Source organism: Odontesthes bonariensis, chromosome 4 (genome assembly GCF_027942865.1).
Source record: "Odontesthes bonariensis isolate fOdoBon6 chromosome 4, fOdoBon6.hap1, whole genome shotgun sequence".
Lineage (NCBI taxonomy): Eukaryota > Metazoa > Chordata > Actinopteri > Atheriniformes > Atherinopsidae > Odontesthes > Odontesthes bonariensis.
In genome coordinates this window covers 30,739,817-30,752,720 of record NC_134509.1, presented here as the reverse complement: position 1 = coordinate 30,752,720, position 12,904 = coordinate 30,739,817, and the positions used below count along the sequence as shown (strand labels likewise).

The window sequence follows — 12,904 nt, the reverse complement described above, 5'->3', positions numbered from 1 at the left end:
GTAATCCTGAAACATCCCATAGTTAAGCAGCTATAGGCCTAGACTGCTGGGGGGCCTCATCTGTCACACCTTTCCTCACTTTACTCTCTTTATGTATATGTGATATTATTGTGGTCATTAACTCGTGTTTCCCTGTTCCAACAGATATCCTTTGAATGGTGTTACAGTGCCGCCGCCGCCGCCGCTGCGCCCCCCCCCCCCCCCCCCCCTCCCTCCCTCCCCCCCCCCCCCCTCCCTCCCTCCCCCCCTTTCTGTCTTCTCAAACCCCAGCTGGTCGAGGCGGATGGCCACCCTTCCTGAGTCTGGTTCTGCCAGAGGTTTCTTCCTGTTAAAAGGGAGTCGTTTCTCTCCACAGTCGCCTCAGGCACGCTCAGGCCGGGAGATTGGACCGAAAAACAAAAAGTTTTCAGTGCAATCTGTTGGTTTTCTTAGCTAGGAAATTGTTTTTGAATTGGCTCTATATGAACGAATTGGATTATTTAATGAATTATGATTATTATTAATTAATTGAATTCCAATTGGCTTGAATTGGACTTACTATCTAAGTGACTTGAGATGACATTTGTTGTATTTGGCGCTATATAAATAAAAATGAATTGAATTTTGGCCAAGTCCTCGTGATGACATCAACTGGTATGGGGATTGGCAGATTCTGTGCCTCATGTCGGAACCACAACTTGTGAACAGGCGTGCCTTCTCAGTTGAGCCATCTGTATGGAAGTACATGGAGGACCAATTACAGTAGACCAAGATGTCCTGATGTTCTGTTGAGTAGCCTACCCTAGATATGTGTTCTGATCAGGGCTCTAAATTAACTTTTTTGATCACCAGCCAATGTGGCTAGTAAGTTTCTGAAGTTACCAGCCAATCAGAATTTCCACTAGCCACATATTTTTCCGTGCAAAAAAGACAGATGAGAGCCACTGAATTCATTTGATCAATTTATTAACTAAAGCTTTACATTCATTTTACAGTGAAATTGGGAATGTATATCCAATTAAAATAATTACAATCATTAAACTTATGTACATACAAAACTTATTCTAACATTTCATTACTCCTCAACCCTCACATACTATTCATGGTCACATTTTTTGTACATAAAAAAATAACTTTAAAACTGATTTATATTCATGTGAACCCTGAATCTACAAAAATGGAAATATTTTACAACTTTCTAATCATGTTTTAGTGCAGATAATGCACAAAATTAAAGACAAAACTATATACAGAGACTAATTATGAGGGGACTGTGAAATGCTTAAAGATCGTCCGAGCTCTCTGAACTGTCTTCGGACGCATCTAAATCATTTCCATTTTTCCCTTTTCTTACAAAGTGTGGCCGGCGTGTGCGCAAACTGTCACCATGCCAGATTTCTATGGCTTTGCGTGGGTCGAAGTCTTTGATGTCTGGTGAGCACAATTGTGTTTTCAAGAGGTCAGCAAGTGTCTCCCCTTTCAGGCTTGAGCGCCAGTCACTCTTTGCCTGCTTCATAACACTAAACCCCCTCTCACAGTCAGCTGTACTTGTTGGAATGGTGAGGAGGGCATCAAACCAAACAGATCTAGGACGTCAGGACACTCATGGCGCAGCATTCTGTTGACTGTAGGCCACGTCTTCTCAAAGGTCCCTGTTGCAGGGTCAGATAGACAATACAAAATGAGATGTTACGGTATGCACTTTTACAGTTTTTGCCCGTTGCTTGAACACATTTTGCAAAACTTCGCTCATTGTGCCAAAACTCTACACACAAGCAAATAAGACACAACACTGGGAAATCAACCATTCACATCTGTGTCAACTTGAAACTCTGCTATCAAAACTTAACAATCCTTTGTCAAAATGTCACTCTGATGACAAAATGATACCCACTTGCATCATATGAATACACTTTCAGATCAGCAGCAACACACTAGTCGACTTTATATAAAACACTGCAGTCTTTCGTTTTCACTGTTTTTATTCAGTTCCACAGAAGGCACTTTTTCACAACAACAACAAAATGAAATAGTCAATACTAAATACTCTATACCAAAAATAAAAACAAACAATACACTATCGTAAACAAAGAAAAACACAATTGTGCATAATTGCGCTCATGGATCCTGCCGTCTGTTGGGGTCGGGCCACAGGATCTCATCGACATCACAAGCGATGTCTTCTCTTGCCAAGCATCGTGGGAAATATTGCCTTGTGTGCCCGATGGAAACTAACGTTATCCCACACAACAAACCTGGGCTGCTCTGGTCTGTTCTGTACAACCGCATCATGAAGTGTATCTAGAAATGTTATGATGTGTTGCGTGTTATAGGGACCCAGTTTGGCATGATGGTGCAGTAGCCCTTGAAGGCTAATGGCGGCACACATTGTGATATTTCCCCCGCGCTGCCCCGGGACGTGTACAATTGCCCTTTGGCCAATTATATTACGTCCCCTCGTCAATTTTTGATCAGATTGAATCCAGCCTCGTCGATGTAAATAATTTCATGAGGCTGTGCAGCTCCATCCATGTCCAACATTCTCTGTAACAAAAAATACATATTGTGGATGGCATTACTCAAAGCACACAACTACAGTACTACACATACAGAACCGCCCCACCCCACCACACAGGTGCCTGTGTAGCTTTCTGAATGTATCTATGTGGTACTGATCCAATGATACATATTCACTGGACAGCACCCATTCTGTATTGTAAATGTAAAGGACTGTTACACTTACCTGTACATATAAATGTCGAAGTCCTATGACCCTGACACTGTTCCTCTGAAATGGGACCCTGTACAGTTGTTTCATGGTCATGTTGTGCTTTACTAAAATGCGTGGTTATGCTAACTCAATTGATATTGTTGAACACTTCCTCATCTGCAATTATTTGTTGCTGTAGCTGGTGGAGACAGATTGCATTGTTTGCTCGGACGAGGTTCACAATGGCAAGTTCCTGCTGTTGAGTGAACAGGCGTTGGCGTCCACCCCCAGGAGGTCTTCTAGCCATTCTGTAGAAAAATGCAACCACAAATTTAAAGTACTGTATATACTGTACTTTACTGTTTATACCATACACAGTACTGAAACATCTCAACATGTTATCACGGTATGTTTCTCAAAACTAACACAACACAAAACACAAAACATCAGCCACTATGCAATACAGTACATGTGATACGGTAATGTGATATGGTACAGTACTGAGTAGAGTAGAGAGTTGAAGACATACCTGTTTTCTAGTCGGAATGTCCTCATTATGGATGCAACCGTGAAACGGCTCAGATTAGGATGGACTCTCTGCCCAGCTTCCCTTGCAGTCAGGCCATGATTGATGACATGGTCCACCAAAGTTGCTCTGATGTCATCAGAAATTATTGTCCTTGCATGGCCTCTTCGACCTCTGCCTCTGCCTCTGCCTCTGCCTCTGCCTCTGCCTCTGCCTCTGCCTCTGCCTCTGCCTCTGCCTCTGCCTCTGCCTCTGCCTCTGCCTCTGCCTCTGCCTCTGCCTCTGCCTCTGCCTCTGCCTCTGCCTCTGCCTCTGCCTCTGCCTCTGCCTCTGCCTCTGCCTCTGCCACTAGCTCTCCCTGCCTCCATGCTTGCAAAGTTCTCAAAATGGCTTACAGTTTTTACCCATTGCTTGAACACTATAGACACATGCTTAAACCAAAGTAACATAACTTGAAGTTGTTGTTACTATACCTTAAACAAAGTGTAACCATGCCTTAAACAAAAGCGCCTCTGTGCACTTTAGTTGCAATTCTGCAACACACTTGCTCCTGAACACTACACACTATTTCATACATAAGACACTTCGTTCAAAAATGAAATCTCAGGGTACCATTGGGAAAACACATCTATTCAAAATACAAAACACACTGGGTAATTGAAAACACTTGGACACACACTTGAAAATACTTAATTACAAAACTGAACACCAATCAGCCAGCTACAAAAAGGCCTCAGTTAAGCCATTTTGAGAACTTTGCAAGCATGGAGGCAGGGAGAGCTAGAGGCAGAGGTAGAGGAAGAGGAAGAGGAAGACAGAGAGAGAGAGAGAGAGAGAGAGAGAGAGGAGGAGGAGGACGTGGTCGAAGAGGCCATGCAAGGACAATAATTTCTGATGACATCAGAGCAACTTTGGTGGACCATGTCATCAATCATGGCCTGACTGCAAGGGAAGCTGGGCAGAGAGTCCATCCTAATCTGAGCCGTTTCACGGTTGCATCCATAATGAGGACATTCCGACAAGAAAACAGGTATGTCTTCAACTCTCTACTCTACTCAGTACTGTACCATATCACATTACCGTATCACATGTACTGTATTGCATGGTGGCTGATGTTTTGTGTTGTTCTAGTTTTGAGAAACATACCGTGATAACGTGTTGAGATGTTTCAGTACTGTGTATGGTATAAACAGTAAAGTACAGTATATACAGTACTTTAAATTTGTGGTTGCATTTTTCTACAGAATGGCTAGAAGACCTCCTGGGGGTGGACGCCAACGCCTGTTCACTCAACAGCAGGAACTTGCCATTGTGAACCTCGTCCGAGCAAACAATGCAATCCGTCTCCACCAGCTACAGCAACAAATAATTGCAGATGAGGAAGTGTTCAACAATATCAATCGAGTTAGCATAACCACTATCCGACGCATTTTAGTAAAGCACAACATGACCATGAAACAACTGTACAGGGTCCCATTTCAGAGGAACAGTGTCAGGGTCATAGGACTTCGACATTTATATGTACAGGTAAGTGTAACAGTCCTTTACATTTACAATACAGAATGGGTGCTGTCCAGTGAATATGTACCATTGGATCAGTACCACATAGATACATTCAGAAAGCTACACAGGCACCTGTGTGGGTGGGTGGGGCGGTTCTGTATGTGTAGTACTGTAGTTGTGTGCTTTGAGTAATGCCATCCACAATATGTATTTTTTGTTACAGAGAATGTTGGACATGGATGGAGCTGCACAGCCTTTCATCGGGCTGCTCTGGTCCGGAACTGGTTCGCCCATCATGATCAGTTTGAAGTTGTGTACTTGCCCCCTTACTCGCCATTTCTAAACCCCATTGAAGATGACCGCATGCCTCTTCTGCAGGCAATGGAACAGGCCTGCGAGACATTGCCGTAAGGTCCATCCATGGCTGGATTAGGCACACAAGGCGATATTTCCCGCGATGCTTGGCAAGAGAAGACATCGCTTGTGATGTCGATGAGATCCTGTGGCCCGACCCCAACAGACGGCAGGATCCATGAGCGCAATTATGCACAATAGTGTTTTTCTTTGTTTACGATAGTGTATTGTTTGTTTTACTTTTGGTATAGAGTATTTAGTATTGACTATTTCATTTTGTTGTTGTTGTGAAAAAGTGCCTTCTGTGGAACTGAATAAAAACAGTGAAAACGAAAGACTGCAGTGTTTTATATAAAGTAGACTAGTGTGTTGCTGCTGATCTGAAAGTGTATTCATATGATGCAAGTGGGTATCATTTTGTCATCAGAGTGACATTTTGACAAAGGATTGTTAAGTTTTGATAGCAGAGTTTGCAGTTGACACAGATGTGAATGGTTTATTTCCCAGTGTTGTGTCTTATTTGCTTGTGTGTAGAGTTTTGGCACAATGAGCGAAGTTTTGCAAAATGTGTTCAAGCAACGGGCAAAAACTGTAACTGAGGCCTTTTTGTAGCTGGCTGATTGGTGTTCAGTTTTGTAATTAAGTATTTTCAGGTGTGTGTCCAAGTGTTTTCAATTACCCAGTGTGTTTTGTATTTTGAATAGATGTGTTTTCCCAATGGTACCCTGAGATTTCATTTTTGAACGAAGTGTCTTATGTATGAAATAGTGTGTATTGTTCAGGAGCAAGTGTGTTGCAGAATTGCAACTAAAGTGCACAGAGGCGCTTTTGTTCAAGGCATGGTTACACTTTGTTTAAGGTATAGTAACAACAACTTCAAGTTATGTTACTTTGGTTTAAGCATGTGTCTATAGTGTTCAAGCAATGGGTAAAAACTGTAATGACTTTCAAGCACATGAAAAACAATTTTTCAAATGCAAATTTAGTTAGTAAACGATGGCATCACCTTTTGGATTGTACCTTTTAACAAATTACCTACTCAGAGACTCAAGACTATCGTTAAAGAGTAATTCCGCTGTAAATTGACCCATAGCCCTTTTGGTCACCTAAGGTCATCACATGCCCTTTAAGGATCATCAGATGTTTTTCTTAAACTTCATTTTATTAAACTTCATTCAACAGTTCCTTAGCTGAACCCTGGAGTGTAAAGATGTGTTTTCAGAATGGTCCATTGATCTGGTATCAAGTCGATATCCACTCCAGCTGTCAGTAGAAGGGGTCGGAAGTGACTAATAACCTAGTCCATGTCATCATCACCAAAATCTGAGAACAAAGGGGAAAAACATTGATACAAAGTTAAAGCTGCAGACTGTTACTATTTTTGTGTTATATTTGTTATATTTATATCTGTGGGGAGGGGCTTAGAAAGCAGAAGTGGAGGAAGGAGGAGGGACCTGGAGGCTGTACTCAAATTCAAAATCAGAGTTGTCTTAAAACATAAAATAGGTATATATTTGTTCATTACATTTTAATTACTTACCTGCACTTGTGTCTGTCTCTGGCCAGCACTGGAAATGTTGCAGTCGCATTTTCTTCAGGACACCACTGTTTACATCGGCAAACCTAGAAGTGATGCACTGGCACAGGGCATCTATGAGATCACTCTTGGACTTGTGGTGCTGGTCAGGCTTTGTCAGTTTCAGGAGGACACCCTCATAGATGTCCCTCTCCACGGCTGCTCTCAGCTTAGGCCCAGGTCTACAGTTGTGCAGAGATGAATGGATGGGTTTGATTAATCATCTATTTTCACTTACATATTGTGAAAAAAGTGTGAAAACACTTACACAACCTAAAATCAAATAATGAATTGTATCCCATATGACACATATCATAAACATACATATACATAATCACCATATTTTAGATGGTGATTTTAATTGGTATTTATTGTGTCTTTATTAATTATTATACCGAGAGCTGAGTTCCGCATTTTGTTCTTTTCATGTCTCATGGGCAGAATGACAATAAAGTATTCTATTCTGTACCTTGACTTGTACTTTTCTATGACAGCCTGAGTGGAGGACGGGCAGCTATGAGCCTCAGCCAGGGTTACTGTTGACTTCTGCAGTGACTTGGAAAGGTTTCTCAATGGAAACATGATGTCATGGAGAAGACAGCAAAACCGTAGGACTCCGCTATCCTTGGCTATGTTAAGGAAACCCTTGGCCTTTTGCCTCTGAACATCTCTGTTAGTAGTGGTCTCCTCCTGGGACTACAAACAAAACAACAGCATTAAATCACAGACAACATTTACACTGAATTCCAAATTATTATGCAAACATGATTTTAGTCTCATATTTATTTTGTTTTTCCAATGCAATTATTGGCTGGTATTGTCTCCTACCTGTTTATATCACTGACAGACATGTGTAAGGAAGTTGTTCCACATTATTAAGCGGCACAAATATCAAATGATCTACTTACACTGCTGGTTTTAGTAGGCTATAAATGATCATACCTTTTCCTGTAAGTGGCGTACAACAGCAGCATAGCCCCTGAGGAAATGGTCTAGTGCTTTGAGGAGATGTGGCAGCCACCTGGTTCCACCTACTCTGGTTGGCATCAAAGCCTTCATGTGGAGCTCCCTGAAGTGTTGCTTTAGGCTGGCCCTGTTTACTCCACTCTTGTGATACAAGGTGTAGAGTCCACTCAGTAGGTCCTCAACCTTCTTGGCCATCACATTTTTCCTCACTGCATCTCAAAAGGCGAGCTCGAGTCTATGGGCCATGCAATGGATCCCCAGCACATACGAGTGGTCTGCTGCACGCAGCTTGGTAACTACTCCATTGTTGACTCCTGTCATTACAGCTGCTCCATCTGTGGTGATGGCCACCAGCTTGCTCTTCCAATCAGTGCTGACTTCACTCTCCATTACATTACACACAGCTTCAGCTTTGCTTGTAGCATCTGGCTTTGAAACAGCTTTTATCCCGACAAAATCAACTTCAATCTTCCCCTTACTGGCACTCCTGACATAGACCATCTCTTCCTCAATCACTGCACTGTCCATGGATCCATCTGACATGACAGACATGAACTTGACATCTGACAATCTTGCCTTCATCTTCCTCCTCACATCCTCTGCTATGTAGTGAATGAACTCTTTTGCCTGATAGTCATTGGTGTATGTCTCTCCTATCTTCAAGTCTTTCTTTCTATCAACCCTGAAACAAATAATAACCAAAAACACATATTAAAAATGCTTGTATTAGGGCAATCGTGGTGGCCACATGATATATTCCTGTTAAAACCTTGGCATGTTATGTGACTGATAAAGTGTGAAGCTGAACTGTAAAATGGTGTAGCACTTGCATCTGGAGGCGCTATTGAGGTAAGTATTCTATAGCAGTGACATGGGCCGCCATCTTGGAGTGGTGAACGTTGAGAGACCACACCAGAGACACTGACAGGATGCCGGGCTGGTGCGCTGCGTACTCCTGCTCAAACGAGCGAACGGTAGAGATGAGGAAACAAGGGATAACTTTTCACAAGTAAGATTTAACATTACCGTGCTATTGTTTGTATTTTGTAAACAGCATATTATCATATTACCAGAGAGTTGAGAAGGAGCAAAGATACTGAAATCGTTAACAGCTATCGACCGTTGTAGGTTAACAGAAGAGTATAACTATAGTAGCTACAATTGCTTGGCGATGAAACTGATTAAAACATGACATGTTTGAACAACATAAAGTTGAAACAAGTGATTGAAGATAAAAATTGTAAAAGCCAATAGGAGTAAAATTTCAGTCCACACTGAGTTGTTAGGTAGCAACTGACACTGAGTTGTTAGGTAGCAACTGATACCAACTGCAACTTGGTCAGCAGCTAACGTTAGCGTTAGACAATCAGATGGACAGTGGATAGTACATTATAGCTTTCCAATGCTATGTTGTGTGTTACAAAATGCGTGAAAACCCCCTTCCAACCTTACTTGACACCTGTAGTGGAGTAATATTGGGATTAGTGTTGAACTGGTACATCTGAATTGACTTGCTGTCGATTGCTGTTCCTAGACCCTCAGTGTTTACCTCATAAGCACTGACTGGCCTTAATTCTGTGCAATATGAGCAGTTCAGTGTAGTAAACCCCCAACACACACACACACACACAGTCACTGAGTATGTTGAAATGGGGAGTGGGGATGCTCTTTAAAAATGATGAACCAGAATGTATGTAAATGTATGTAACCAGCACTGACCAAGACTACGTCTGACACTTTTGAAGGTTTCCCAAAGATGACAGCTTGAGGAAGAAGTGGGAAGTGGCTTTGAGGAGAGAAGGATTCACTGCAACGAATAATTCAATACTCTGTAGTCAACATTTCAAACAGGCTGATTTTGATCGAACGGGTCAGATTGTCCGACTACGTAATGGAGTTATTCCATCCCTTTTCAGCTTTCCAGTTCACCTCCAAAAAGTAGGTGTATCATCATAAGGCTATTGGCATTCGAATACATGTAAATATTTTATCGTCAAATATGTATATTGTTGCTGCTGTTGCATTATGTTTTATGCATAATGTTTCTTCAATTCAGCTGGTGAAGGACAGGACTACATCTACCTCCAGAAGAGCTGAAGAAAGCCTGTTCATGGCCTCTGAGGATTCTCCGGAAATGGCAACCTCAAACCAACAACCTCAGCCTAATGAGGTGAATATTTCTGTTTTAAACATCATATCATAATTACTGCAGTACCCATACAAACAATGTTTTCCAAGAAACTTGTCATGTTGAATTGGTGATGATGTTGATTCAGGGCCGTGAAGTTAGTATAGCCTTTTTTCCTCAAAGGAATGTTGCAAAGTAATATTAGTTAAGCGAAATAACAGGTTGGGGTTGCAGCTGATGACATTGTTAGACGCACTGCATACCCGTGCCTTTTACTGTTGTTGTGAAATTATATTTTTGTCCAAAACCCACCAAACTTTGCACTGTACTCACGCACACCAGTAGCAAGATACATGCCAAATTTGCGGTCAGTCCGAGACTTATGCATGGAACAGACAAACTGGTGGACAGAGTGACACACAGACAGATGTTGCATCAATAGATAGATAGATAGATGTTCCTGGACATATAAAAATATCATGTGTTTCGCTGCCACTCATTAAACACACTCAAAAATGACTGGCTTTGATAGCTGATGATGCCATAAACTAGTGGTGTCAAAGTGATGTTTGTGAAGTAAAACATTGCTCCAACCATGTTCATCCCTCAATCTACTAGGAGCATGGGTATGCGTTGCCTGCTTCTCTAACCGCTTTGAAAGCCAGACTCAATGAAGCCTTGGAAAGAGTGGAAATTCTTGAGCGAGAGAAGAAGAATGCCATCTCCAGAGAAAAGAGGGCAAAGATGACAGTGAAGAGTGTTTTGGGGGAATTGAGGGAAAAGAACCTCATTAATGAAGAGCTCAGTGAGAAGCTTTCATTCTACTCGGGTAAGAGAAAATGAGCACTTTGAAAATCATATATGTGTTATTGTTACTCTCTATCACTCTCTCTATTAAACTCCTTGCTTAATGTCTGAAGGGGACTAATTCATCTTTGCTCATAACATTTCAGATCTTAAGATGGACTTTGTACCAAAGCAGGGCCATGAGTATACACAGGACTGCAGAGAGTTTGCACTGACGCTCCACCTTCATGGTCCAAAAGCATACAAATATCTCAGAGAGACTCGACATTTTCCCCTCCCACATCCACAAACATTGCAAAGGTAGGAATGCGTAATGTTGTTTGATTGAATTTTTGGAAATGATTCTACAGCTTGAATTTTCATTTGTGAAGCCTTTTTAGAATGTGCAATTATTGGTTATTTGCACGATTCTGAAGTAGTTCTATTTTGTTGACCGTATTGTATCAATTGCATTATTGTTCTATAATAATAATGATAATAATCATAGCAACTAGCCATGCAGAGCTAGCAACAGTTGTCTTTGTAACTTTACAAAACCTGTTAAGAAATAGCCTCGTTCTGTAAATTTTGCTTCAGTCATAAATATAAAAATAGTGTAGCAATGGTAGAATAAGCGGGATAATGAACTTCCCAGTACAACCTTGAATGTGTGTTTATTTTTAGATGTTCAAATAGCATGTCATCCACTATCCGTTACATACTGATAAAACATGTGATCGGTTCTTATCAATATTTTTACAGATGGCTGCGCTCGGTGGATGCCAATGATGCTTGATATGCTGGGGAGACGATGCCAGGAAGATCCAGATAAATATGGCATCGTTTCCCTCATGTTGGATGCCATGTCCATCAAGAAGCATGTCCAATATAATCCACATACAGAATCCATGTTTGGTTTTGTAGACCTGGGGGATGGATGTAATGAGACTGTACTAGCTACGGAGGCTCTTGTGTTCATGGTCGTTGGCCTTCAAGGACATTGGAAAGCACCCATTGCATATTTCCTGACCAAGTCTCTCTCTCCAGAACCACAAGGGGTTCTTCTCAGTCAGGCTTTGGAGGAGCTGTATGCACGGGGAATTCGGGCTGTATGTATTACAATGGATGGGCATGCCACCAATGTCAGCATGTGCAACCAACTTGGCTGTGACCTGAAGGGGGATCCACGAGAGCCACTTCAAACCAGTTTCCCCCATCCGGTGACTGGTGAGAAAGTATTTGTAATGATGGATGCTTGCCACATGCTCAAGCTGACACGTAATATGTTGCAGGTAAATGAACATTGTAGACCTATTTGTACAAGTTATGTCTCTGCTGCTGAAAAGTTATGTAGATATTGTGGTCAGTCCATTTGCACAGTTATGGCTGGACGTGATGATCATTTTCCTGTTTGTACTTGTTTGAGCAGTGACTGATTCTTACTCTGCAGGCATATAGTCCAATTGCATCGACCACCGGACAGATCCATTGGAGGTACATCAATCGTCTCAATGATTTTCAAAAAGAGGAAGGACTGCATGCTGCCAATAAAATAACAGACAAGCATGTCTACTTTGAGAACCACAAGATGAGGGTGAACCTGGCTGCACAAACTCTGAGTCGCTCCGTGGCAGTGGCTCTCCGCACTATGAGGGATCTTTGCTACTCTCAGTTTAAGGAGTGTGAGGCAACCGCAGAATTCATTGAGGTAATACAATTAGTGATTATAGGACTAGGAATGGGTCCGATCCAGTATCGGTATCGGGTTCCGATATCAACGTGATTCACCTATCGGAAATTTCCGATCCACACATTATGCTGAAAAGATTCTCCGCGCACAGTTCACACAAAGTGTGTGTGTGTGTGTGTGTGTGTGTGTGTGTGTGTGTGTGTGTGTGTGTGTGTGTGTTTGCCTGCCTGCATGCCCAGCTGTATAAATTTGAAAGAACAAGACTGTTATCAGAGATATCGGAATAGTATCGGTATCGGCAGATATCCAAATTTAGTTATCGGAATCGGATCGGAAGTGAAAATATGTGTATCGGTGCATCCCTATATAGGACCATGTACCTGTTTCTTTTCTTGTTTTCTATTTTGAACAGGTTTCTTTAAAAATGAGCAGCACGCTATGTTTTAAACTGATGTCCATTCATTACCCATCCTTATAGCATGAGTTGCAACCGGGTAATAAGCGGGATAGCGGCCTTCGAGGTGTGCTGTTATACGGAATTAATGAACCTGGTGGCAGAAGTAATTTCCCGCTGCCTCGTTCATTAATTCTGCATAACAGCACACCCAATCAGCTGTTATCCCTTACATGTTGGGCCTACAGTTTAGAAATACCTGATACTTTATTGTTTACACGGGTGTCTTTAT

General features: G+C 41.9%; 1 protein-coding gene across 1 annotated transcript; it reads left to right on the top strand.

Moving 5' to 3' along the window:
- Nucleotides 1-8,499: 8,499 nt before the first annotated feature.
- Nucleotides 8,500-11,324, top strand: LOC142379415 (THAP domain-containing protein 6-like). Its single transcript, XM_075464571.1, has 6 exons — nucleotides 8,500-8,623; nucleotides 9,360-9,552; nucleotides 9,671-9,784; nucleotides 10,361-10,571; nucleotides 10,696-10,849; nucleotides 11,291-11,324. Exons 1-6 carry the CDS (start codon nucleotides 8,544-8,546, stop codon nucleotides 11,322-11,324), a joined length of 786 nt encoding a protein of 261 aa, XP_075320686.1. The 5' UTR covers nucleotides 8,500-8,543.
- Nucleotides 11,325-12,904: the final 1,580 nt, after the last annotated feature.

What these genes read in the sequence shown, in the direction of transcription:
- LOC142379415 (XM_075464571.1), top strand. Translation starts at nt 8,544, where the DNA reads ATGCCGGGCTGGTGCGCTGCGTACTCCTGCTCAAACGAGCGAACGGTA. An exon ending in CAAGGGATAACTTTTCACAA is followed by an intron (nt 8,624 to 9,359) that starts GTAAGATTTAAC and finishes ACACTTTTGAAG; the next exon opens with GTTTCCCAAAGATGACAGCT. An exon ending in AACAACCTCAGCCTAATGAG is followed by an intron (nt 9,785 to 10,360) that starts GTGAATATTTCT and finishes TCAATCTACTAG; the next exon opens with GAGCATGGGTATGCGTTGCC.